The sequence below is a fragment of the Bos mutus genome, chromosome 6, assembly GCF_027580195.1.
Source record: "Bos mutus isolate GX-2022 chromosome 6, NWIPB_WYAK_1.1, whole genome shotgun sequence".
Lineage (NCBI taxonomy): Eukaryota > Metazoa > Chordata > Mammalia > Artiodactyla > Bovidae > Bos > Bos mutus.
Genome location: NC_091622.1, coordinates 22,147,749 through 22,175,527, shown reverse-complemented (window position 1 = coordinate 22,175,527; position 27,779 = coordinate 22,147,749). Strand labels below are relative to the sequence as shown.

General features: G+C 40.8%; 1 protein-coding gene across 1 annotated transcript in view; it reads right to left on the bottom strand.

The window, feature by feature from the left end:
• The window catches only part of MANBA (mannosidase beta), a 125,701-nt gene that overhangs the window by 12,906 nt on the left and 85,016 nt on the right, over positions 1 to 27,779 (bottom strand). Inside the window, exons 12-14 of the mRNA XM_005899815.2 lie at positions 27,076 to 27,294; positions 20,836 to 21,000; positions 4,344 to 4,488 (exon numbers count right to left, since the gene is read on the bottom strand). Coding sequence (XP_005899877.2) covers positions 4,344 to 4,488; positions 20,836 to 21,000; positions 27,076 to 27,294 — 529 coding nt within the window. The remainder of the gene's footprint in view (positions 1 to 4,343; positions 4,489 to 20,835; positions 21,001 to 27,075; positions 27,295 to 27,779) is intronic.

Here is a 27,779-nt window from a genome sequence, read left to right as displayed (position 1 = left end):
TGAGTAATCCAAGTATCAATCAATAGATGAATGAATAAAGAAGATGTGGTGGCTTCTGAACAGCAGAGGAAACTATAAACAAGATGAAAAGACAACCCTCAGAATGGGAGAAAAATACATCAAGTGAAACAACTGACAAAGGATTAATTTCCAAAATATAGATGCAGCTCATACAACCCAATACCAGAAAAACAAACAACCCAGCCAAAAAGTGGGCAGACCTAAACAGATTTTTCTCTAAAGATATAGATGACTAATAAACACATGAAAAGATGTTCAACATCACTCATTATCAGAGAAATGCAAATTAAAACTACAATGAGAAATCACCTTACAATGAGATATGATGGTCAGAATGGCCATCATCAAAAAATCCACAAATAACAGGTGCTGGAGAGGGTATGGACAAAAAGGAACCCTCTTGCCCTGCTGATGGGAATGTAAATTGATACAGCCACTATGGAAGATGGTATGGAGACCCCTTAAAAAAAACAAGGGCTAAAACTACCATCAACCCAGCAATCCCACTAAAAGGCCTATACCCTGCGGAAACCAAAACTGAAAAAGACACATGTATCCCCAAGCACTATTTACAATAGCTAGGGCATGGAAGCAATCTAGATGTCCATTGACAGGTGACTCGATAAAGAAACTGTGGTACATAAACACAATGGAATATTACCAAGCCATAAAAAGGAACTCATTTGAGTCAGTTCTAATGAAATGGGCGAACCTAGAACCTATCATACAGGCTGAAGTAAGTCAGAAAGAGAAATGTATTGTCTGAAAAGAAAGTGAAAGTGTTAGTCGCTCAGTCGTGTCCGACTCTGCAACTCCTGTAGCCCACCGGGCTCCTCTGTCCATGGAATTCTCAAGGCAAGAATACTGGAGCAGGTTACCATTCCATTCTCCAGGAATTTTCTCAACCCAGGGATCGAATCCGTATCTCTGCATTGCAGGCAGATTCTTTACTATCTGAGCCACCGGGGAAGCCCAATATCGTCTATTAATGCATACATGTGGAGTCTAGAAAGACGGTACTGACGAACCTGCTTTCAGGGCAGAAATGGAGATGCAGACACAGAGAACAGACGAATGGACGTGTGTGCAGGGGGAAGGAGGAGAGGATGGGACGAATGGAGTAGTGTGGAAGCGTATATACTACCATATGTAAAATAGACAGCCAATGGGGATTTTCTGTGCGACTCAGGGAATTCAAACCAAGGCTCTGTAATAACCTAGAGGGGTGGGAGAGTTTCAGAGGGAGGGGACATATGTACAGCTATGACTAAATCATATTGATGTATGGCAGAAACCAATGCAATATTGTAAAGGAATTATCCTTCAGTTAAAAATAAATTTTAAAAAAAGACGTGGTATACGTATAGACAGATGTAGATATACATACATATGTAATGGAGTATTAGATGCCCATTAAAAAGTATGAAATTTTGCCATTTGCAACAACATGAATGGGCCTGGGGGGGGAGGGGCATTATGCTTAATGAAATACATCACAAAGAGAAAGACAAATAATCCATGTTATCACTTATACGTGTAGTCTAGAAAATAAAACAAATGGATGAATATAACAGAAGAGAAACAGACTCACAGATATAGAGAACGAACTATTGGTTATAGGTGGGGAGAGGGAAGGAGGCAAATGCAAGATTGGCATAGGAGTTTAAGAAGTACAAACGACTATGTATAAAATAAATCAGCTACAAGGCTATACTGTAGAGCACAGGGAATACAGACAGTACCTTAGAACTTTCAAGGGAGTATAATCTATAAAATTTAGAATCACTATATTGTATACCTGAAATTAATTGTAGACCAACTATACCTCTTTTTACCTATTTTTATTAATAGATAAATAATAAAGTTAATTAAAAAAAATAAAGTTACTTAAAACTCAAAGTCTCTTTTTTCCATAGGCACAAATCCTCTGAGTGAAACAAAACAACAGCAATCACAAATACGTCTGGTAGGGTCAGACTGACGGGGGAACACCCAAACTCATGACAATTAATGGCAGTTCCTAAAGTACAGTTAGAAGCCATCAAGAACCTTCAGAATCTTGTGCCTTGTTGGCATGTGCAGTACGCTAAACCCACAAACTAAACTCTTTCAACACGCCTCTTCTTATTCATGAAACGCTGCATCGAACAACTTCAGAGAGAGGTATACAGTGAGAGACAGGGAGGCGATGGGGAGAGGGGGAGAGAATGGGTGTCACTTTCAGAATTCACCAGTGCAAGCTGTTGAAACGGAGGAACACAGTCTTGAGGTTCAGCTAGAACTAATTTCTTTAGGTTTTGCAAAATTTTGACTCTCCAGTACTTCAATTCCAACTCTTAGTATTTCCCCTTAAAAATAACAAGGGGGAAAGGGACGGAGGCCTATCAAATTAGAACTATGAAATGAACTAGAACATAGAAAGCTCTAGAACGTTTTCCCATAAATGGAAAAGACTCAAACCTGAGATAACTTACACGCTCTCATTAGGACATCCATTACACGGAAAAGAATTCAAACATGAGATTCCAGCCATGGAGGCCAAAAACAAACGACAATCAGAACAGCAATTGAAGCAAAAAGTCAGTGATACACACTTCCGTTACTAAACAGTGACACCTCCGAGAGATGGTGACCCTCTCCTCGAAAGCACTGACCTGCCAAAGTTTAGAAAGCAGGAAAATTCTTACTCTAACATCATACTCTTATATCCTTTCTGAAAAACACAGAGTCATTTAAGGGAAGAGTTATAAGCCTGAGCTCTCCCATTTCCTGAACTGAACTCAACTTCAGAAGACACCACCTCATTCATAGACAGGAAGCAGGGTCGGGCTCCTAGTGTCTCTGAACAATATCTCTCTGTCCAGTTTAAGCATCCCAGAGGGGCTATTTTGCTAGCATCTACCCCTGCTGCTGCTGATGCTGCTGTTGCTGCTAAGTCGCTTCAGTCGTGTCCGACTCTGTGCGACCCCATAGACGGCAGCCCACCAGGCTCCCCCGTCCCTGGGATTCTCCAGGCAAGAACACTGGAGTGGGTTGCCATTTCCTTCTCCAAGGCATGAAAGTGAAAAGTGAAAGTGAAGTCGCTTAGTTGTGTCTGACTCTTCGAGACCTCATGGACTGCAGCCTACCAGGCTCCTCTGTCGTGGGATTTTCCAAGCGAGAGTACTGGAGTGGAGTGCCATTGCCTTCTCCGATCTACCCCGATTCTCATTCAATACCCTTTCTCTGGTTGATATTGATAAAGAGGCTGATCAGGGAAACCTGTCCAAGATTGCAGTTCCCCACAGGAGATGAGCATTCATCGAAACATGTGGGGAAAAAACCCCATGATCTGCATTCACGGCTCAAGAGCCTCACCCAGCAAAACCACCCTTTTATTTTATGACTTTGCCTCATTTTTGACCCAAAACTTTTGTTCATATCATTAACTGAACTTGGCTTCAAATCACCTCTAGTGATTCATTACTACACCTTAATTTTTTTAATGCACCAAAATAAACAAAATAATTCAAACTGCAAGTACCATGTCAGCCATCTCACCTGTTGCTCAACTGAACAGGTCCAACTGACAACCCTTCCTACTTGTACTTCTGACTTGACTCCCTTTCCCCTCAAGAGACAAACAGGGCAAAATAAAGATGATCGGGTGAACTTAGAGGGGAATCAGTAGTAAAGGGACATTTTTAACGCTTAGCTGGGTTAGACTTTCCCACAGTTGAATTCTCCTGAACAGAAGAGGTGCTTATGTAAATCTCCTTTTGTCCTGGGAAGTCCTCTTAAATAAATTCAAAATTCTAAGCAACAATGAGAAGAAGCTGAGAGCGGGGCTTCCCAGGTGGCCCTAATGGTAAAGAACCCACCTGTCCATGCAGGAGATGTATGAGACATGGGTTCGATCCCTGGGTAGGGAAGATACCCTGGAGGAGGGCATGGCAACCCACTCCAGGATTCTTGTCTGGAGAATCCCATGGACAGAGGAACCTGGCGGGCTACAATCTATAGCGCCATACAGAGTCAGACACGACTGAAGCAGCTGAGCACGCACACACGTGGCTGAGATATTCACGCACGAATCTATCCCCTCATTTGCCTGCTTTTGTGACCGCACAGAACAGAACTCACAGTGAGTCTGCCTCTCGGGCTCCCCAAAGGTTGTGAAGGTGGGAGAGGTGGCCGGAGGTCAGAGACTGGCAGCTGAACAGCCTCCCCTCCCTGGAGTCCTGTTTGGGTTCACTGGCCGCCTCCAGCTCTATGCTGCCTCAGCGCCTCTCCCCACAGGTTTGGCTTTTTCTCTCACACACAAAGAATGCTAAAACACTCACCTAGAGAAGACCAGGAAGGAGCCTGCCAGATGTCATTGAGCTGCCAATAAAGCGCCCCCATGGTGTGCCCTTTTCCATTCACTATCTCGCTGCGACTGCGACGGTAGAATTCAGTTTCTGTTTTGACACACTGGGCCTGCATCACCTGATTCAGGGGAAAACGGTAAAACACAGGTGTTTCCAAACGAACTTATCTATGAAACAGAAGCAGACTCACAGATACAGAGAACCGGCCTGTGGCTGCCAAGGGGCGGGGGTGGGGTTGAATTGGGAGTTTGGCATTAGTAGATGCACACTATTACATTTAGAATGGATTTAAAAACAAAAAAGTCCTTCTGTATAGCACAGGGGGGCTTCCCTGGTTGCACAGACAGTAAAGAACCTGCTTGTGATGCAGGGGACCCAAGTTCAATCCCTGGGTCATGAAGATCTGCTAGAGAAGGGAACAGCTACCCACTCCAGTATTCTTGCCTGGAGAATTCCATGGACAGAGGAGCCCGGCAGGCTACAGTCCACAGGGTCACAAAGAGTCGGGCACAACTGAGCAACGAACACAACAACAACAATAGCACAGGGAACTATATTCAATATCCTGTGGTAAACGTAACAGAAACGATGAAAAAGAACATGTACATGTATAACTGGATGACTTTGCTATACACCAGATACCCACAACATTGTAAATCAACTAGAACTCGATTTTTCAAAAAAAGAGAAGCTTAATCCATTGCCAGACAAAAACAAAACCTACACAGGTGTTTTTGTTTGAGGTACGCTGTCTAGATCCGAGAAAAATAAGAGGCTTGAAGAAATAGGGGAATTTAATTAGCATTCTATATACCATTATTATACTAGATCTGGGACCAACCCTATGAGCTCTTATTTATAATGGCTAGGTTTGGGGGGAAGCATGGTGTTTGGTTTATCATAACAATGGGTAATCATGGAAATAGGATGGTGTAAAAGTTCTCTGCCACTGATGGTGGGGGCAATGACAGAAAACAAAGACTCCAGAAAACAGAAACAGAGCCAATGCTTTATGGAGTCAGATACTAAGTTTCAGGCAGTGAGCAGTTTTACTAACACGTTTGTGGCTACTGGGAAAGGCTAGCCACTCCAGTACTCTGGCCTGGAGAATTCCATGGACTGTATAGTCCATGGAGTCACAGAGTCGGACACAACTGAGCGACTTTCACTTTCACTTTGTGACTATTAAGAAAATACTTTATTAAAAAAAATCTGTAGGAAAAAAAAAACATTATGACTGATATTGTCAAATTCCTAACCCCTTTTTTTCTAGTCAAGCAATTGTTTTTATAGCATGACTTTGATAACGTAAAACTTATGAGTGCAGTTCCTTCGTCATAGCAGAACAGATGGTAACACTGCAACAAAGAGACGAGTAAATTTAGTTCTTGTTTAAGAGGCACAAAAGAACTTCCTATAGAACCCTTAATTACTGTCATCATCACTGAAAACCCAGTCTCCTTTACTGCTGCTGTTACTGACATTGCAAGTATCACATCTCTTAGCTTGGAGCTGTAGTTCGGCAAGGCTCACAAAGAGAAGGTCAGCAGGCTCAGAGGAGAGGTCACCAAGGAGAGCCTGGAGAGACAGAGCTTCAAGGAAAAGGACAATCTTAGAGTAGGGCCTGGGATTTCACAGAAGAGGAAAAAGAGGGACGCACATATGGCCACTGGAAGACTAAGCTCAGAGACCTTCCTAAAAACTGAGAAAAGCTCCAGTGAGGGTAACACCTTTAGACAGAGGAGGGGTGGCTGGGGAGGAAGTCACAGATGAAGTCAGAACTTACATGAGGCAGAGCTGTAACACTCCAGAAGGGTAAAGCAAAGGGAAACCCAATGGCCATTCAATACATATTTAATAAGTACCTACATTACATATTACATGCTGTTAAGGGTAAGCCACTCACCCAGCAAAAAAGAAACAGCCCATCCTTCTGGAGCTTACTGACTAGTATAGAAGACAGGCCTTACCCGAAGAATCACACAACTATATGGAAACTTTGAACAGTCATGAAGGCTAAGAAAGAGAGGTACACGATGTTAGGAGCCTGAACAGGAGGGGAGATGGGTCTAGCTGAGCAGTGGAATTGGCCTCAAAGGAGAAAGAAAAGAAAAGGGGCAGAATTCTGCAGCCAGAGGGGACACGCATGATGAAAGGAGGATGCACAGCAGAGAACTGCAAGAAGGCAAAGCAGCCTGAGCCCAGAAAGCTGGGAGCAAGGGAAGGTTTGGAATGCATCCTAAAGGCAACTGGAAGTCACAGAAAGCTTTTAAGCTAAAGGGTGAAGTGATCAGACCTGCATTTCCAGCAGGTGACTCTGATCACTAAAAGCAGTCAAGAGACTAGAGTGGATTTAGGGAGATCATTTAGAAATCTATTACCAGCTTCTAGGCAAGAGATGATACTAGCTGTGAGCAGATAAAGAAATGCCTTTCCCATTTAGGAAGCAGACCATTGGGACCACAGCAATGATAACAGGCAAAGAACACTCCAAAGAAAGTAAGAATCTCACAAAGAGAAGGGGGAGGGTGCCAGCTCAAAAGGACCACAGGATACTACCTGAATATATCAGTCTATCACTAAGTCAAGGAGTGAAATAGAAAAATAGGCTGAAGGGCTATGATCTATGACAGTCAAATTAATCTGCAATTATGAGCTAGGCTGAGACCTGGGACCCTTTACTGCAGTACTGGCTTCTGAACAAATGTCTTCTCAAGCAACAGAATACAAAGAAACAATAAGAGACTAAAACCTACTCACACATGCACAGTTGGGGCAAATTATGAACAATAAGATACAAAAAGGCCACCAACCAACTATCATTTCTGAGATGCTGGGAGGAAAAGCAGGGTACCACACATGATCTCTGCACACAGCACCACCACGGGGCTGGGCAGACCACCTAAACGATGCCTCCTGCCCAACTCACCAATCGGCCTCCATCCTCACCCACGTTTTCGGAGCCAGGCAATCAAGGGCATCTGTTACTTGTTTTCCCTCCCTCATGCTGCAGCACAAATCCCAGCAAAGCCTTGCCTGAATTCTCATCCGACCTCATCAATTTCTAGTGATGAAAGAGTCCATACCCAGGTGAGTAACAGCTGGACTCGGGATGTCTATACAAGTTCCTTATAAAACATAAGGATCTTATCTGAGCTAAACTAAAGAAGACAGAGAGTTATCTACATCTAGGCCTGGAAAGCTATGCACAGAGAAATCAAGTTCTTTCATTAAATGTTCAAATGTTTGTTGAGTTATCAAAATCATTGTTGCAGAAAAATTTTTAGAAAGTTCAGTGAAAATAAAGCAGGCAAATGAAATCTCAGTAGAAGCAGGGCAACACCAATTACAATCCATGCCCACTACAGACCTCACATCATCATGTCAGTATGGAAAGCAATCTTGGTATTTGTTTTTAAAATTTGATAATATCTTACCTGGACCCCCAAATAATGTCCCCACCAACCAAGTGAAAAGTGTCCCCCTGGGCACAAAATCAAGGCAGTCCCTGCCCGGTAGCATGCACACCTGAGGCTCTGAAAGAGAAGTTTCTTGTTCTCCTCCTGAGATTCCTGAGCAATCATCAGAGGCTTTATGCACTGTGTGTGAAGGGGTCATGGGAAAAGATAAGGAAGGCTTCATCACACCAAAGAGTAACATATAGAGAGAGGCAGTCCGTTCACCAGACAGTCCAAAGTTCTGGCCTAGCCCCGACAGGCTGAGCACAAGCATCAAATGGCAACCACGGACACTTTGCTTTGGGTGCTGGCCTACAATTCTGGAACTCCCAGGACCTGAAGTGTCTTCAAAGTTTGAGCCATTCCTGATACACCAAGGGAGCCAAAGAACCTGCAATATTCTGCTACGGGACTTCATTCCGCACGGACTCATAAGCAGAAGGGAAGGAGGGGTGTCATTCAAGAAGTTTGGGACTAGAATCTCTTTCCTTGCATCCAGGTTTAGAAAACAGGGTGAACAGGAGAGAAGTGAAAAACAGAATTTCGAGGTGGGAAACAAAACATCAGTGTGCACTAGAGTAGGAAATTAGGTCATCTCTTTCAGGCAAAAATACAAGCTTTGAAGACAAAGCCATACTCATTGAAACAGTCACGCTCATGCTTAGTTAGATCTGATCCAAAGGACGATTAGATGATTTACTGATGGCTTTGGTAGAGGTGACCTGCATTTTCTTCAAGGTGAATTTAAGCTTCTTTTTGGCGGGGGAGGGGGAATACAAAGAGCAACACTTTTTTTTTTTTAACAATCCAAATTCTTTCAGATCTTTGTTAACATGTATTATAACTTATTATATTGTAACATATATTGTAATACTTTGGCCACCTGATGTGAAGAACTGACTCATTGGAAAAGACCCTGATGCTGGGGAAGATTGAAGGTGGGAAGAGAAGGGGACGATAGAGGATGAGATGGTTGGATGGCATCACTGACTCAAAGGACATAAGTCTGAGTAAGCTCTGGGAGTTAGTGATGGACAGGGAAGCCTGGCATGCTGCAGTCCATGGGGTCTCAAAGAATCTGACATGACTAAGCTTCATGGGAAATAGATGGGGAAACAGTGGAAACAGTGTCAGACTTTATTTTTTTGGGCTCCAAAATCACTGCAAATGGTGACTGCAGCCATGAAATTAAAAGATGCTTACTCCTTGGAAGGAAAGTTATGACCAACCTAGATAGCATATTCAAAAGCAGAGACATTACTTTGCCAACAAAGGTCCATCTAGTGAAGGCTATGGTTTTTCCAGTGGTCATGTATGGATGTGAGAGTTGGACTGTGAAGAAAGCTGAGCGCCGAAGAATTGATGCTTTTGAACTGTGGTGTTGGAGAAGACTCTTGAGAGTCCCTTGGACTGCAAGGAGATCCAACCAGTCCATTCTGAAGGAGATCAGCCCTGGGATTTCTTTGGAAGGAATGATGCTCAAGCTGAAAGTCCAGTACTTTGGCCACCTCATGTGAAGAATTGACTCATTGGAAAAGACTCTGATGCTAGGAGGGATTGGGGGCAGGAGGAGAAGGGGATGACAGAGGATGAGATGGCTGGATGGCATCACTGACTCGATGGATGTGAGTTTGAGTGAACTCCAGGAGTTGGTGATGGACAGGGAGGCCTGGCGTGCTGCAATTCATGGGGTCGCAAAGAGTCAGACACAACTAAGCAACTGAACTGAACTGATTGTAACTCATGCATTTACAGTTTTGTATTCTACTCAGTTAATTTTCACCTATGACCACTTCCATGAGACGCACTGGCATTTTCTATATATCTCTGTGCTTTAAAGGGTTATATAGTTATAGCTTGAGGAATCATTCTCCAGTGATTATTAGGCATTTGAATGGTTTGCAGCTTTTTCTTTAAATACAAGAATTAAGAACATTTTATGTTCAAATTAATCTCTTTGCTTCTTGTGTTGTCTCTCTTGTCAATATATCACAATATAATGTCGTATAACATGTCAATATATGACAAAATAATGCGATAATACAATTTCAATATAATGTGTCAATATATGACACATTTTAAAGTCCTGGTTGCATGCTGCTCTATTATGTTCTACTTGAGAGATTGCCATAAGCTAGTAGCCTGTAGTCAGGGCTTAGCCCACACAGGTTTTAATTGGCTCACAAAGCAGGTGCTTCTTGTCTCTCATTGTTGTTGGTATTATAGTTTAGTGTCTTAAGTCAAGGCGTGTATACTCCATTTTGCCACAATCCCCAATATTTACACTCTCATCCATTTAAATTACCTGCTGGGCTCCTACAAACATTGAGTTTTCAGTCCCTAAACTACTCCAACTCTCAGAATCACTTGCAAAATATATTTACTTCTATATATCTAACCATTTCTGAGCTGTCATTTACCTTGTCTGGCTTAATAAGTAAGCATTAGCGATTCTTTTATACTTAGAAAAAAATTTTAAGGCAAGCAGGACTCCTAAGCCTTGCTAGGAATGAAAAGAAAAGAGCACTAGGTAAGCCCTACCTCATAGCCGATCACACCAGAACTTGATGTGAAAGTGACCACCAAGGCTCTTCAGGGCCCCGGGTTCTGTCATGTGCACCCTGGAGCACCCTCCACAGACAGCTGGTGCCATGCCTGGAACACGCATCTGGGTTTATCCATACCAGCGGGTGCCAGTTAGGGCTAATGAATGACACCTTTGTTCATAAAAATGCAGAAGACCATTGCCCACTGTCCATCTTAAAGGGAAACTGTATAATCCTACTTGCCTGGAAAAAAATCTCTGCAACTGTCTCTTTCCCTTCAAAAATTGTACCCATATTTATACATTCATGCATTTTTCTCCTAAAGAAAACAGTCTTTATACATAAGAAGGATAAATGCTTAGTCATTTTCTAGGTTACTCAGTCCCACTGTTAGCAGACAAATCTTATTTTAGTTTTAGAAATATGCCTATTTTCAGCAGCTCACTTGATTACACTTAGGAAATCAGTCTCCTCAGAGAAACACGGCATGGGAAAAAGAAATGGGACCAGGACAGCAAGACCTAGGTTCCAATTCCAGCTATGCCACTGTGATACAGGTTGCTGTGTATAAAACCCCTATCTCCCCTTCCTCCAGATTGGTAGGGTTATACCTAGGTTATACGCTCAGAACCACACCTCTGCCTTTGGAACTAGGAGTAGCCATGTGATAAGTTCTCCTGATATATTTACTTAAAATTATCTTGACAATAACAGTCTTCCTATAAAGCCACTTTTAAACTGGATATAACTAATGCCACACAACTTACTCTTTTACAGTTTACAAGTCATTGGTTTTTAGTATAGTCACATGTTGTGCAAATCTTACCACTACATAATTTCAGAATATTTTCATTATCCTCCCCCACAAAATTCTGTGCTGGTTAATACAGTGTTATTCCTGTATTATACTGCTCATTCTTCCCTCTCCTCTGCTTCTGGAAACCACTCATCCACTTTCTGTCTCCATACATTTGTCTATTCTGGACGTTTCATGTAAGTGGTATAACACAATACGTACAATACAATTTGTGACTGACTTCCTTCAGTTAGCCTGAAGTTTCCAAGGCTCACCCATGTTGGACTATGTACCAGTACTTCAAACCTTTTTATTCTGCTGGATACTATTTCATTGCATGGATATGCCACATTTTGTGTATCCACTTATTGGTTGATACACATTTAGATTGTTTTAACTTTTCAGCTATTATGAACTTTGGGGCAGAGCTTTTTGGGTGAATATGTTTTCCATTTTCTTGGATACATCCCTAAGAGTAGAATTTCTGTGTCCTATGGTAATTGTTTTAACTTTTGGGACACTGACAAACTTTTTCATAGTAGCTGTACTATTTTATTAATACATTCCCACTAGCAAACCATTTGAGGTTCTAATTTCTCCACATCCTTATCGTGATGGTATAACTTTATGTGTGAATCTGACTGGGTTAGGGGATGCCTCCTCAGGTCACAAGGGGTCGGACTGAGCTCACACACACACACACATGGCTGGTAAACACTATTTCTAGGTGTGTCTGTGAAGATGTTATTGGTGATTCCATAGACGAAGAAGGTCGGTCCTCATGAATGAGGGTGAGTGTCATCACAGGTGGCTGAATGGCCTGGATAGAGCAAAAGAGTAGAGGAAGGGTGCATTCTCTCTCTTGAGCTGAGGCACAGCTTCTCTAACTCCCAACACTGGAGTTCCTGGTCACTGGACCCTGGGACTCCAGATCTTACAGCAATGGCGCCTCAGTTCTCAGACCTCGAGCTGAATTATACCATAGTCTTTCCTGGTTTTCCTTCATGCAGACGGCAGACTGTAAGACTTCTTGGCCTCCGTAATCATTTAAGACAATTCCTATAATAAATTTCCTGTTTTATATATCTATGTGCTAAGTCGCTTCAGTTCTGCCCAACTCTTTGCGACCATATGGACTGTAGCCCACCAGGCTCCTCTGCCCATGGGATTCTCCAGGCAAGAATACTGTAGTGGGTTGCCATGCCCTCCTCCCGGGGATCCTCCTGACCCAGGGATCAAACTCAAGTCTCTTATGTCTCCTGCATTGGCAGGTGGGTTCTTTACCACTAGGGCCACCTGGGAAGCCTCTGTCTATCTATCTCTATGTATCATATTTGGTCTATTTCTCTAGAAAACACTGACCAATATACTTAACCAATATTTGTCTCTTTTTTCTTTTTTTAAATTCCAGATATCCTAGTGGATATGAGTGGTATCTCATGTGGTTTTGATTTGCACTTTCCTAGTGGCATACTGTGCATCTTCTCATGTACCTACTGGTCAAGTTCACTGGACAAATGTCTATTCAAATATTTCACTCATTTGTATATTAGGTTGTCTTCTTCATTACTGTGTTGTAAGAGTTCTTAATATGTTCTGGACATTAGACCCTTATTAGATACATGACTTGTAAATTTTTTCTCCCAATTCATGGATTATCTTTTCACTTCTGTGATAGTGTCCTCTGACACACAAGTTTTTAATTTTGATGAAGTCCAATTTAATTTTTTCTTCAGTTGCTTCTGCTTTGATGTCATATCTAAGACACTGTTACATAATCAAAATTCACAAAGATCCACACCTATATTTTCTTCTAAGAGTTTCATATATTTGGATCTTTAATCCATTTTAAGTTCATTTTTGTATATAGTGTGAGGTGGAAGTCTAAATTCATTCTTTGACATGTGGTTATTCAGTTATTCAAGCACCATTTGTTCAAAGCACTATTCTTTCTCCATTTCGTCATCTTAGCATCCTTGGAGAAAATCAGTTGGCCATAGATGGGCTGATTTTTGGACTCTCAAGTCTATTCAATCAATCCCTGTCTGTCCTATGTCAGTACCACAGTGCCTTGATTACTACGGTTTTGTAGTAAGTTTTAAAAGCAGGAAGTGTGTCTTCCAAATTTGTTCTTTTTCAAGATGGTTTCGACTGTTCTGAGTGCCTTGCATTTCTATATAAATCTTAGGATCACTCTGCCCATTTTTCCAAAGATGGTAGTATAATTTTGATAGGAGTTATGCTGAATCTGTAAATCAGTTTGTGGAGTTCTTAACAGTAGTAAGTCTTCCAATCCATTAACACAAAATGTCTTCCCATTTCCTTAATTTCCATCACTAATGTTTTGTAGTTTTCAGTGTGCAAGTCTTATATCTCTTCAGTTAAATATATTCCAAAGTATTTTATTCTTTTTGCTACTATTGTAGATGGTTCTGTTTAGTAAATTTCACTTTCAAACTGCTTATTGCTTAAAATACAATTGATATTTGTATATTGATCCTATATCCTGCAAAGTGGCTAAATTAATTTACTGGTTCTAATAGATTTTAGGTAGTTTTTATGGTTTTCTATATATATAAGATCATGCATCTGCAAATACAGTTTTTACTTCTTTCTTTCCAATTTGAATGCCTTTATTTCATTTTCTGGCTTAATTGTGCTGACCAGAATCTCCAGTACAATGTTGAACAGAAGGGACAAGGGAAGGCTTCTTTGTCTTCTTCCTCATTTTAGGGAGAAAGCATTCTTTCCTCCACTATTAAATTTGATATTGGCTACGGGTTCTTCATAGATGGCTCTCTTTCAGGTCGAGGGAGCTCCTTTATCTTCCTAGTTTGTTGAATTTTTTTATCATGAAAGGGTGTTACATTTTGTCTAGTGCTTTTTCTTCATCTATTGAGATGATTATTATATAGTTGCTTTTCCTTCATTCTATTAACATAGTATATTATATTGGTTGACTTTCATATGTTGAACAAGTCTTCTATTCCTGAGATAAATCCTACTTTTGATATATAAACCTTTTTCTGTGTTGCTGGATTTGAATTGCCGCTATTTTGTTGATTTTTTTTTTTCTGTCTATACTCATCTCTAGTCTAGTGTAGTCGCTCAGTCACAACTCTTTGCAATCTCATGGACTCTATGTAGCCTGCCAGGCTCCTCCGTCCATGGAATTCTCCAGGCAAGAATACTGGAGTGGGTGGCCATTTCCTTCTCCAGGGGATCTTCCCGACCCAGGGATTGATCCCTGCATTGCCAGCAGATTCTTCACCATCTGAGCCACCAGAGAAGCCCATAAGGGTACTCACTGGCATGCAGTCACTTTTCTTGGTATGTCTTTGTCCAGTTTTGGTATCAGGAGAACAATGTCTTCATAGAAAGAGTTTAGGAAGTGACTTTGCCTCTTCTATTTTGGTGGAATATTTTGTGAAGGGTTGTGTTAATCTTTCCTTATGTGTTTTTTAGAATTCACTTGTGAAGCCATCTTTAAGGGAAGTCCTTTAAGTACTAACTCAACTTCTTTAGTTGTTAAAGGTCTGCTCACAGTTTTTTCTTGAGTAAGTTTTCATAGTTTGTGTGTTTCTATGGATTTGTCCATTTCATTTAGGATATACGACTTGTTGCCCTACAGCTGTTTATAATATTCCATAATGACTCTTTTTTTTTTATCCAGTAAGGTCAATAGTAATGTTCCCTCTTTCATTCCTGATTTAGAAATTGAGTCTCCTCTCTCATCTTTTTGGCCAAGCTAGCTAAATGTTTTTCAATTTTGTTGATCTTTTCAAATAATTAACTTTTGATTTTGTTCATTTTCTCTATTGTTCCAATAAGGACTTTTTTAATGTGCTAAATTTCTAATGTCTGCTTTACTTAACTGCTGAAAATTTGATGTTATAATTTAACTAAACACCTCAGTAGTTACAGAATTTCCCTTATCTCAGCTGTAGAGAGATTTAATAGTGTATTTTAAAGCAGAAACCTACTTCATTCATTGCCCTGAGAACTTGGGAAAAATACTTAACTGTTCTGAGCCTCTGTTTCCTCGTGTGTAAAAGGAAAACAGTAACAGAGATGTCAGAAGATGTTGTTCAAATTACATGAGAATGTATACGAAGCACCTCATGCCTCAGGGCCACGTATTTCAGTAGACATGCAAAGAATGCTGATCTCTGCTTGATTGTTAAATTACATGATGTATATGAATACAACATACTAGTGTGTAATATGTGATGTTAGTAAGCATACCTTCATTCCCTTTCTTTACCCACCCTACCCCTAAATTTAAAAGTTCAGCATGTTCTGGATCCCCACCACATTTGCTTACCAAAAAGGAAACTGTTTCAGAGTAGCAGGTATCATCAACACCTGGGCCTACCGCATAGTCTGTTTTTCACCACCCCCTGCCCCCACCTTGCTGCTTATGATCAAGTCACTTGCAATGTACTAGATTAAATGGATCCCACCTGGAAAATCCCATGGATGGAGGAGCCTGGTAGGCTGCAGTCCACGGGATCGCTGCGAGTCAGACACGACTGAGCGACTTCACTTTGACTTTTCACTTTCATGCATTGGAGAAGGAAATGGCAACCCACTCCAGTGTTCTTGCCTGGAGAATCCCAGGGACAGGGGAGCCTGGTGGGCTGCCTTCTATGGGGTCTCACAGAGTCAGACATGACTGAAGTGACTTAGCAGCAGCACCAGCAAAGTACATCACCAAACTTCTAGCGCTCATTACATGCTCAATAAATACACGAAGAATAAATGAAAGCACTAGAGGGGGCTATAAGCTAATGGGTTAGTGAAGACAGTCCACAGGCCAGCTTCCTCTCTAGCTGGCTAGCAAGAAACCATGGTGGTCAAGTAAGTCACCTAACAGATTCGTTAGTGTAGACAGTCCCCAAACTAAGAAGCAAGGTCTGTGTGACATAGCTGAAGAGAGTGTGCCTAGGCATGTAGGTTATTTGGAATACAACAGGTTAAAGTAGGACAATGAAAAGTAGGGCAAGATTATTTTGGAACATTAGAAGAATTAAAGAGGTAAGAGCCTAAGGGATGCCTTTGTGTTTGCAAGATAAAGAGAAGCCAGGGAAGGATCTAAATGTAAAGAAACTTATTGCACAGCTTTCTCAGCCAAGAGTTTTCTGAAAGTTGCATACAAAAATAGATTCCTTAATAAGTAAGTAAGCAAGTAAGTGAAGTTGCTCAGTCGTGTCCAACTCTTTGCAACCCCATGGACTGTAGCCTACCAGACTTCTCCATCCATGGGATTCTCCAGGCAAGAATACTGGAGTGGGTTACCATTTCCTTCTCCAGGGGATCTTCCCAACTACGGGATAGAACCCGGGTTTCCCACATTGGAGGCAGACGTTTTAACCTCTGAGCCACCACAGAGGTTTAAATTTAGAATTTAATTTAAATTCCTTAATAGAATGTCTTAAAAATTGGCACACAGGCAAGTACCCTGGTTCTTCAGAACAGTATAACGGATTATGAGAATAAGATCAAGAGGTGGGAGTGGGAACAGAGAAAATGGACCAATGATTTACTTCTTGTATGTACACTAAAGATGACTGTTCTAATATGAAACTAATAAGGAAAGAAAAACTTGTTAACATTTCCTGTCTATACTCAGTCAAGAAAGTCCAACACTAAGGATAAACAAGCAAAAAATCATAATTCTGATTTCTTTCATCTCAGATCCATCAAGCATCAGAAAGTCTCAAGGTAGAACCAACAAGTCCAGTTCCCAGCCAATGCCTGATAGGAAGCTCATACTTACAGGATCAGACAAAAGTCATCACCAAGAAAAACCACCAATACATAATTCCACTGTACACCAGTCCCTGGGTTTCCCAGGTGGCTCAGTGGTCCACCTGCCAATTCAGGAGACACAGGAGACGTGGGTTTGATCCCTGCGTCAAGAAGATCCTCTGAAGAAGGGAATGGCTACACACTCAAGTATTCTTGCCTGGCAAATTCCATGCACAAACGAGCCTGGCAGGCTATCCATGGGGCCACAAAGAGTCGGACACAACTGAATGACTGAAAACACACTCACACCCCAGCTCCTAACTGTGTATCTCCAATGTTCATGAGTTTGAAAATAACAATTATTTCTGTTAGTTCTTTGAATGTGTTTTGAGGAAACAGAATAAAGTAACCACAATAAAATGAACAGCTGGGAGGGGGGAAGCCAGCATGAAAACACAACAGCTGAAAAGGTTCACACATAACACATATGCACAGGAATAGGGACTATCCTATTTCATATATCAAAACTGAGATGCTTTTATAGAATATTGGCCATGAAAAATGGCAGCCCACTCCAGTACTCTTGCCTGGAAAATCCCATGGACAGAGGAGCCTGGTAGGCTGCCCTCTATGGGGTCGCACAGTCGGACACAACTGAATCGACTTAGCAGCAGCAGCAGCAGCAATATGTTACTTCAGATCAACTCATAGGACTGAGATTAGGTTCTGCCCTTCTCTCTGAGAACTTGAAACAAATTTAGCAGAAATAAAAGATAAATAAACAGTTGCTTTCAAATAGTCTTACATGGTGCATTCACAGGTTCATGAAATAAAATAGGCAAATGTAAATATTAAGACGAAAATATTGTCTATGTACACCCGTGGTGGATTCATGTCAATGTATAGCAAAACCAATACAGCCTTGTAAAGTAATTAGCCTCCAATTAAAATAAATAAATTTATATTAATAAAAAGAGAAAATATTGTCTAAAATCCAGGTTGTTCTTTTCTTTAGGAGTTAAACGTAACATGGATGTAGAGAGCAGACATGTGGACATGGGTGGGAAGAAGGGAATGGTGGGATGAACCAGGAGATTAGGTTTGACATTTATACACTACCACGTGTAAAACAGCTAGCTAGTGGGAACCTGCTGTATAGCACAGGGAGCTCAGCTCGGTGCTTTGTGATGACCTAGAGGGGTAGGATGAAGGGGGAGGGAGGTCCACGTGGGAGGGGATATATGTATACATACAGCTGATTCACTTCATTGTGCAGCAGAGACTAACAGTGTAAACCAATTATACTCCAAAAAAAGTCAAACATAAGTTTATCACATAACTCAGCAAGTTTACTCATATATTTCTACTCAAGATACATGAAAATATAGGTAGAAAGATGTGTATGCAAATATTCATATTAGTATTATTCATAATAGTTAAAAATGTAAAATAACCCAAATGTATATCAACTGATGAATGGACAAATAAAACATGATCTCCATACAACAGGCTATTATTCAGCAAGAAAGAGAAATGAAGTACAGATACATGCTATAACGTGGAAGAACTTCAAAAACATTATGCTCGGTGAAAGAAGCCACATACCAAAGAGGGGTATTATACGATTCCAGCTATAAGAAATGTTGAGAAAATAAAATCTACAAAGACAGAAAGCAAAGTAATGTTTGCTGAAGACTGGAAGTGAGAAAGGAGAGTGATCACAAATGGGTAAGATAGATTTTTCTGGAGTGTCAGAAATGTTCTAAAATTGGATTATGGTGATGGTCACACGACTGAACAAATATACTAAAAATCACTTAACTGTACACTTAAAACAAGTGAACTTTATGGTATGTCAATTTATATCTCAACAGAGCCATTAAAAAAAATCTAGTGAGGTGCATAATATGAACAGATCTTCAGTGTATAACTCAGTGAATTTTAACATATGTATACACCCATGTAACCAGCACCCAGAGAAAGACACAAAACTTTTTTAGCATTCCAGAAAGTTTCCTTGTACCCTTTTCTAATCATAAGGCATCAACTTCCTCCACAAGAGTGGTTACCACTAATTTGCTGTATATCACCTTGACTCATTTTGTCCACAGTGAAATTTCAATGTTTCTTTTGCTCAACATAACATCTGTGAGATTTATCTGAGTTGAAGCTGATATCAGTAGTTCATTCTTTTTTTTATTGCTGTGGAGCCCTCTTGGGCTTCCCTGATACCTCAGTTAGTAAAGAATCCGCCTGCAATGCAGGAGACCCTGATTCGATTCCTGGGTTGGGAAGATCCCCTGGAGAAGGGAAAGGCTACCCACTCCAGTATTCTGACCTGAAGAATTCCATGGACTGTGTAGTCCATGGGGTCACAAAGAGTCAAACACAACTGAGTGACTTTCACTTTCATTCCACTGTATAAATATTCCACAATTTCTAAGTTCTTCTGTTAAAGAACATTTTGGTTGTTTCCAGTTTGGGGGTATTATGAATAAACATGTAATGAACATTATTTTAGATGTCTGTGACAGACATATGCACTTGTTTTTGTGGGTACACAACTAAGAGTAGAAATGCTGATTCAAGGAGGAAGCAAATGTTTAGCTTGGGTACAAACTGCCTTAAAATTTCCGAAACTGTTTAGACAAATGTCCAGCCCTACCAACAATGTCTAGAAGTTCCAGCTGTCCCACCTCCTCACCAACAGTTGGTATTGTCAATCTTTCTAACTTTAGCCATTGTGCTAAAATTACATTGTGTACAGTGTGTAGGAGTATCCTGGCATGGCTCTAATTTGCATCTCCTTAATTAAGAATGAAACTGAGCGCATTTGCATATACTTTCTGACCATCTGGTTACCTTCTCTGATGAAGTGCCTGATCAAGAATTACTTCTTAATGCCACTAGAAAAAAAAAACTTAAAAAAAAAAAGATGAGGTATAAAATACAAAGAATAATAATTATAGCAATAGTTGAATAAAATAATTTAGTGTTAATTACTCAAATTATGCTTTCAAAAGTTGGGAAATATGAAGCTGGAATAAAACATGAAAAAATAGAAGGATATTAAATTCTTTGTCTAAAATAAAAAAAAAGAACTGTGTCCATTTTTTAACAGGTTATCTTTTTCTTATTGCTTTACAGAAGTGCTTTATTCTAAATACAAATCCTTTATCAGATATATGTACTGCAAACATTGTTCCCCAATCTGTGGCTTGCATTTTCTCTCTCCTGATGGTGGCTTTGATACACAGAGGTGTATAATTTTAATGAAGTCCAATTTATCATTATTTTCCTTCATAGTGTTTTTTATGTTCTGTTTAAGAAACTGTTTGCCTATGCCAAGGTCATGAAGATAATCTCCTACGGTCTCTCCTAGAAGCTTTATTGTACTACCTTTCCCAGTTGAGTGATCATTAATTAATTTTTGTATATGGGGATCATAGCTCATTTATTTCCCATAAAGATACCCACTTGATACAGTACTGTTTATTGATAAGACTATCTTTTCCCACAGATTGCAATGGCATATTGCACCATTAGTCGATGACTGTATCGTACATGAGTCTGTTTTTGGTCTCTCCTGTGTTCCATTTTCCCATTTTATCCTTGGCAAATGCTACTTTAGACTTAATTATGGAACCTTGATAGTAATCTTGAACTAGGGAATATTTGAATACACAATTTGTTATAGAATTCTGTGAGCTTTTCTTTTAAGAAAGACAAATGCCAAAAATTTTACTATTTCAGGTTTTACCTGTCATCATATCTCTATTTTGAAGAAGATAATTTTTTTTTAATCAGCAAGATGAAACCCTGAATATTTTTCACCACAAAAGGCTTACAAACTCTACAGGATATCTTACGTTAACTGCAGATAGCTGTTGAAGCCCAGAATGAAAACGGCTTACCTGAGTAAGATAAAGAGTGTCTTTGAACCTGCGTAGTTGATCTGTACTGTTTGGGAGCTTGAAGTGAAGTTCAATCTGGTGAAGCATTTCATTGTTACCGTTAATCAAATGTTGCCGATGAAGTGCAAAGCTGCTTCTATAAGACCAGTCCTCTTCAGAGGAAACCTTTTGAGTAAAGAATAAGAGATTCAAACTGGGAAGTTAGAGGAGTGAAACTACCCTTTTCTGAATTCCTGGCAAACTTGGAAAATGATACACACTGGAAAAGAGCTCTGGGACCAACCTCACATTTTAGGCATCATATTTGTTATTAGTGCAAGACTAGCCTTATTCTCGGAGAAGGCAATGGCACCCCACTCCAGTACTCTTGCCTGGAAAATCCCATGGACGGAGGAGCCTGGTGGGCTGTAGTCCATGGGATCGCTAAGAGTTGGACACGACTGAGCGACCTCACTTTCACTTTTCACTTTCATGCATTGGAGAAGGAAAGCGGCAACCCACTCCAGTGTTCTTGCCTGGAGAACCCCAGGGACGGCTGAGCCTGGTGGGCTGCCGTCTATGGGGTCGCACAGAGTTGGACACGACTGAAGCGACTTAGCAGCAGCAGCAGCAGCCTTATTCTATTTGGTATTTCTATCAAAAGGCTTCTCTCATCAAAACATGTTTGCTTTTTTAGAATATTCATTATGCACATTTTAAAATGTCATCATCAAAGCATAGAAACTGTCAAAACTGAATAATAAACTGAAAATAACATTCTTTTAAAACTGTCAATTCTTTAACAATAATAAAATATCACCAGTGTACCTTTTACAGAAAAAAAAGCAATAGTTCTGGCTTCCAGGCCTGTGATTCAATGAACTGTTAGCATGTGACAAAGATGTAAGACAACTGCTGGCTACATCTGAAAATATCAGAGTTTAATTTTAATCCAAGCTACACAGAGACTGAAAAAACATGTTCTGCTCCACCCTGAAAAAACCCTGAAAATTAGAAAACTTAATAATCCCTGTTTATAAAATGACTTATAATTCCCAGTGATCATGCAATGCATAGACCAATCCACTTAAAAAGGAAAAAGGTATTCCTTAGGAATTTATTTATACCAAAATACATGCAATATACACTGGCCATACTTAAGAAGGGTGTCTTTCCAAATTGAATTAATTTTTGGAAAATGTTACCACCAGACAGAATACTAATTACTATTACTTATTTGAGACAGAGGTATTAGTATTTACAGTCATCCTGTACACATTTGAGATGCACAAGCCTTTACCAGCAATAGCTTTTCCTTCTATCTATATTTCCTTCTTTTCAAAGTCAGAAATTTCTCCAGGCCTTTCAGCCCTCTGACTGCTAATAATCTGAATATATTCCATAATCATAAATCTGATCTGTTATGTGGGAAGCTTTCTACCTTCTGGTGGCTATGCTTTGAAATTCTTATAAATTTCAGCTGTAATGATGCTACAACCAGAAAACAAGCCTTTATTGTCTCAGTTTCTGTGGGTCAGGAATCCGGGCTCAGCTTAGCACGGTGCTTCTGCCTCTCCCAGAGGCTGCCTTCATCTCGAGGCTCCACTGGGATGGAGGTGGGGAATACTGCCTGAAGGACTGATTGATCTATCTGACTGATATTCTAAAGTTCTGAGCACATGGTAGATAAGTAGTTACTTATTCAGTGAATATCCAGAGTAGCGGTTCTCAATCCTAGATGCACATCAGAACCCTAGGAGAGTTAAAATAAGGAAAGAAAAGCTCACACGACACCTTAGAACAAGTGAATCCAAGTTTGGGGGGGGTACAGTCCAGGCAAGAAAAACATCTGAGAGTGATTCTACTGTATATTCAGGTTCTACATCTAGGGCAAAAGTGTCAGATAAGGCTCTGATTGCTTTCAAAATATTAACTCACTTAATCATCATAACAACCCTATGACTAAGTACTATTATCACCCTGTTTTACAGAATGAGAAAACCAGGCACAGAAAGATTAAGTTACTCGCCCAGAATCCAAAGCTAGTTAGTGTAGTCTAGCTCCAACTTTCTTTTAAACCATATAGCTAGTGTTGACTTTGGAGAAGGCGATGGCACCCCACTCCAGTACTCTCGCCTGGAGAATCCCATGGACAGAGGACCTGGTGGGCTGCAGTCCATGGGGTCGCTAAGAGTCGGATACGACTGAGCGACTTCACTTTTGCTTTTCACTTTCATGCACAGGAGAAGGAAATGGCAACCCACTCCAGTGTTCCTGCTTGGAGAATCTCAGGGACAGGGGAGCCTGGTGGGCTGGCGTCTTATGGGGTCGCACAGAGTCGGACACGACACAGCGTTGACTATATGAATAGTAACAATAGCTAACATTTTAAGAGCTCATCACTATGTATCAAGAACTGTGCTGTGTTTCAATGTATTAATTTAGTGTTTATACACAATCATATGGCACACATGCATATCTGAATGTGAACACACACAAAAAAACAAATGCTCCTTGAAGTATCTACTACTATTAACCCCAATTTACAGATGAGAACATTGAAATTCAAAAAGAATGAATGATCTGTTCAAGGCAATATAGCTAGTGTTGCTGCTGCTGCTGCTAAGTCGCTTCAGTCATGTCCAACTCTGTGCGACCCCACAGATGGCAGCCCACCAGGCTTCCCCGTCCCTGGGATTCTCCAAGCAAGAACACTGGAGTGTATAGAAGTTCTAATATACAAATGCTGATCAGTTTATTACAAAACCCAGTATTAGATCTGATAGAGTGCCTGAAGAACTATGGATGGAGGTCTGTAACACTGTATAGGAGGCCATGATGAAAACCATTCCCAAGAAAAAGAAATGCAAAAAGGTAAAATGGCTGTCTGAGGAGGCCTTACAAATAGCTGAGAAAAGAAGAGAAGTGAAAGGCAAAGGCGAAAAGGAAAGATACTTCCATCTGAATGTAGAGTTCCAAAGAACAGTGAGGAGAAATAAGATAGCCTTCCTAAGTGATCAATGTAAACAGAGGAAAAAATAGACTAGAAAAGACTAGAGATCTCTTCAAGAAAATTAGAGATACCAAGGGAACATTTCATGCAAGTTCAGTTCAGTCGCTCAGTCATGGCCAACTCTTTGCAAACCCATGGACTGCAGCACAGCAGGCCTCCCTGTCCATCACCAACTCCCGGAGCTTGCTCAGACTCATGCCCATCGAGTCAGTGATGCCATCCAACCATCTCATCCTCTGTCATCCCCTTCTCCTTCTGCATTCAATCTTTCCCAGCATCAGGGTCTTTCCCAATGAGTCAGTTCTTCGCATCAGGTGGCCAAAGTATTGGAGCTTCAGCATCAGTCCTTCCAATGAATATTCAGGACTGATTTCCTTTAGGATGGACTGATTTGAGGACAGAGGATGAGATGGTTGGATGGCATCATCAACTCGATGGACATGAGTTTGAGTAAGCTCCAGGAATTGGTAATGGACAGGGAAGCCCAGTGTGCTGCAGGCCATGGGGTCGCAAAGACTGGACACGACTGAGTGACTGAACTGATCTGATCTCCTTCCAGTCCAAGGGATTCTCAAGAGTCTTCTCCAACACGACAGTTCAAAAGCATCAATTCTTCAGCGCTCAGCTTCCTTTATAGTCCAACTCTCACACGCATACATGACTACTGGAAAAACCATAGCTTTGACTAGATGGACCTTTGTTGGCAGAGTAATGTCTCTGCTTTGTAATAGGCTGTCTAGGTTGGTCATAGCTTTTCTTCCAAGGAGCAAGCATCTTTTAATTTCATGGCTGCAATCACCATCTGCAGTGATTTTGGAGCCCCCCAAAATAAGGTCTCTCATTGTTTCTACTGTTTCCCCATCTATTTGCCATGAATTGATGAGACTTGATGCCATGATCTTAGTTTTCTGAATGTTGAGTTTTAAGCCAACTTTTTCACTCTCCTCTTTCACTTTCATCAAGAGGCTCTTTAGTTCTTCTTCACTTTCTGCCATAAGGGTGGTGTCATCTGCGTATCTGAAGTTATTGACATTTCTCCCAGCAATCTTGATTCCATCTTGTGCTTCATCCAGCCTGGCACTTCACATGATGTACTCTGCATATAAGCTAAATAAGCAGGATGACAATATACAGCCTTGACGTACTCCTTTCCCAATTTGGAACCAGTCTGTTGTTTCATGTCCAGTTTTAACTGTTACTTCTTGACCTGCGTACAGGTTTTTCAGGAGGCAGATAAGGTGGCCTGGTATTCCCGTCTCTTTCAGAATTTTTCACAGTCCATTGTGATCTACACAGAGGCTTTGGTGTAGTCAATAAAGCAGAAGTAGACGTTTTTCTGGAACTCTTGCTTTTTTGATGATTCAGTGGATGTTGGCAGTTTGATCTCTGGTTCCTCTGCCTTTTCTAAATCCAGCTTGAACATCTGGAAATTCATGGTTCACATACTGTGGAAGCCTGGCTTGGAGAATTTTGAGCATTACTTTGCTAGCGTGTGAGATGAGTGCAATTGGGTGGTAGTTTGAACATTGTTTGGCATTGCCCTTCTTTGAGATTGTAATGAAAACTGACCTTTTCCAGTCCTGTGGCCACTACTGAGTTTTTCAAATTTGCTGACATATTGAGTACAGCACTTTCACAGAATCAAATTTTTTCATGCAAAGATGGGCACAATAAAGGACAGAAATGGTATGGACCTAACAGAAGCAGACGATATTAAGAAGAGATGGCAAGAATACACATAAGAAGTATATAAAAAAGATCTTAATGACCCAGATAACCACAATGGTGTGATGACTCACCTAGATAGAGACAGACATCTTGGAGTGAGAAGTCAAATGGGCCTTAGGAAGCATCACTACAAACAAAGCTAGTGGAGGTGATGGAATTCCAACTATTTAAAACATGGAAACTTACATTACCATGGGGTGGGGGAGGGGGGACAATGGTGGGACTGCTGAGAACAGCTGTCACTCGGACTTCACTGCCTTGTAAGGCATCGTGGCTGTGTTCCCCAGCCCCCTGGCATCTCAGAATGCCTCCCTTCACTTCAACAAACTTAGAGTGGCCAAAAAGAACTATGACCTGAGGATCCTGGAGCAAGCCAGATCCCAATAAATGGAAAAGAGAAGGGACCAGCATGGCAGGGGTCGGGGCAAGGTGGAGGGGATCGAGGGGCCCTGTCAGACCACAGACAGAGGCAGCAAGTAAGATAAGGTCCACAGACAGACACTGAACTGGAGCCTAAGACGGTGGGGATGAAGATGGAAACAGACACTCACACCGGCACTGGACTCTTTCTCACTCCCCTGCCAAGGGTCCCTCCTTTTCCCTGGTTGGCCCATGTCTGCTTCCCTCTCTTTCCTATCCTCTTCTATCATTTTTTATCTCCTCTCTCACCATGAAATTAATTCATATTTTATGGTCAGGTAGAATTGGGAGGGTCCCATACTCCCCCATTCTCCTATTTCCCTTATCATTCCAAGCTCCCTTTTCTTTTTTGGTCTTTATAAATATATTTATATGGACAGAATTAAGAAAAATTGATTTCCCCTCTCACCCCATCTTGTCTCCCCAAACCCCACAGAGTTTAAACTCGGGCCTCCATCCACACCCCCAGAACACTGTATATTGTTTGAGGTTTGTGCCGCAGTAACAGACACAGTAGTGAGTTGCACATACAGATGTTTGCTGGGTGTATTCACTGTAACTTTTTTATTTAATCTGATTTTTTGTTTGTTGGGGGGTTCTTTGGGGGGCAATTGCTTTTGTTTTTAAATATAAAAAAAATTCTGTCGCTGGGAAAATAAAAAGGAATGCTACAACATAATAACATCAGACAAAGGTTTATTTACTCATTTCTCTTACTGTAGCAAACTATCCAGTTCTGAGTATCCATAAATAATAAAAACAGTTGTAGGACATATAGAAAGTAGTAAGTGAAAGTAATTTTCATGTATTTCACATAACAAATCAGGCTTAAGTAATCACTGGCTTCCCACTGAATTTTTAAATGCTCTTGAAAGAATGTAAATAAAAGCAATATGGAAAAGTTATAATCCACAAAATGATGACTATAACAGTTTAGTGCCCCAAAAGTTAAGGATAAAAAGTTCTTCCCTATTATCTTCTTCCTAAACTTCTGTTTAAACAAGAAATAGATTTCATTTGACTTTTGGAACCACGGTGAGGAAGTGACATATGCCCATAGTCTACAATTCTGAATCCCTGGGAAATCAAAGATGGCTTACCTTTTCTAATGTACTGAAGGAAGGCCAGGACTGATATCCATACTCAGATACAAATCGAGCTTTGGGGAAAGTTCTCCAATTCCAGCAGTCAGTCACATAATCATAAAAATGTACGTCCCCATAATTCAGGTCATAGGGGTTTGGAGAGAGCCAACCTTCTGCAATGGTTTTGGCCCCATTTGTAGGACTGGATGTGATAAAAGGACGAGTCTGGTCTCCCTGAATTCAGAAATAAAATGGTTAAAGAGATAATATTTTCACCCAGTAAAGTACAGATCACTTACTTCTTTAAAAGTATCATCAGGTCCCAGAAATGCCAAGTTGTCATTTAGTCAAGTAGCTAATAGAAAAATGATAGAGCCACCTACATTCTTCACATTTGACAGCCACCAGCACATTTCTGCTGTTTGCCAATCCTTCATATTTCTTTTTTACTTTAATTTAGCTGCACAGAGTCTTAGTTGTGGTATTCAGGCTCTAATTCTCTGATCAGGCATTGAATCCAGGCCTCCCTCAAGCTCAGCGTCTTAACCACTGGACCACCAAGGAAGTCGCTCTTCACATCTTTTCATAATGCTGCTGCTGCTGCTAAGTCGCTTGCTTCAGTCGTGTCTGACTCTGTGCGACCCCAGGGACTGCAGCCCACCAGGCTCCTCCGTCCATGGGAGTTTCCAGGCAAGAACACTGGAGTGGGTTGCCATTTC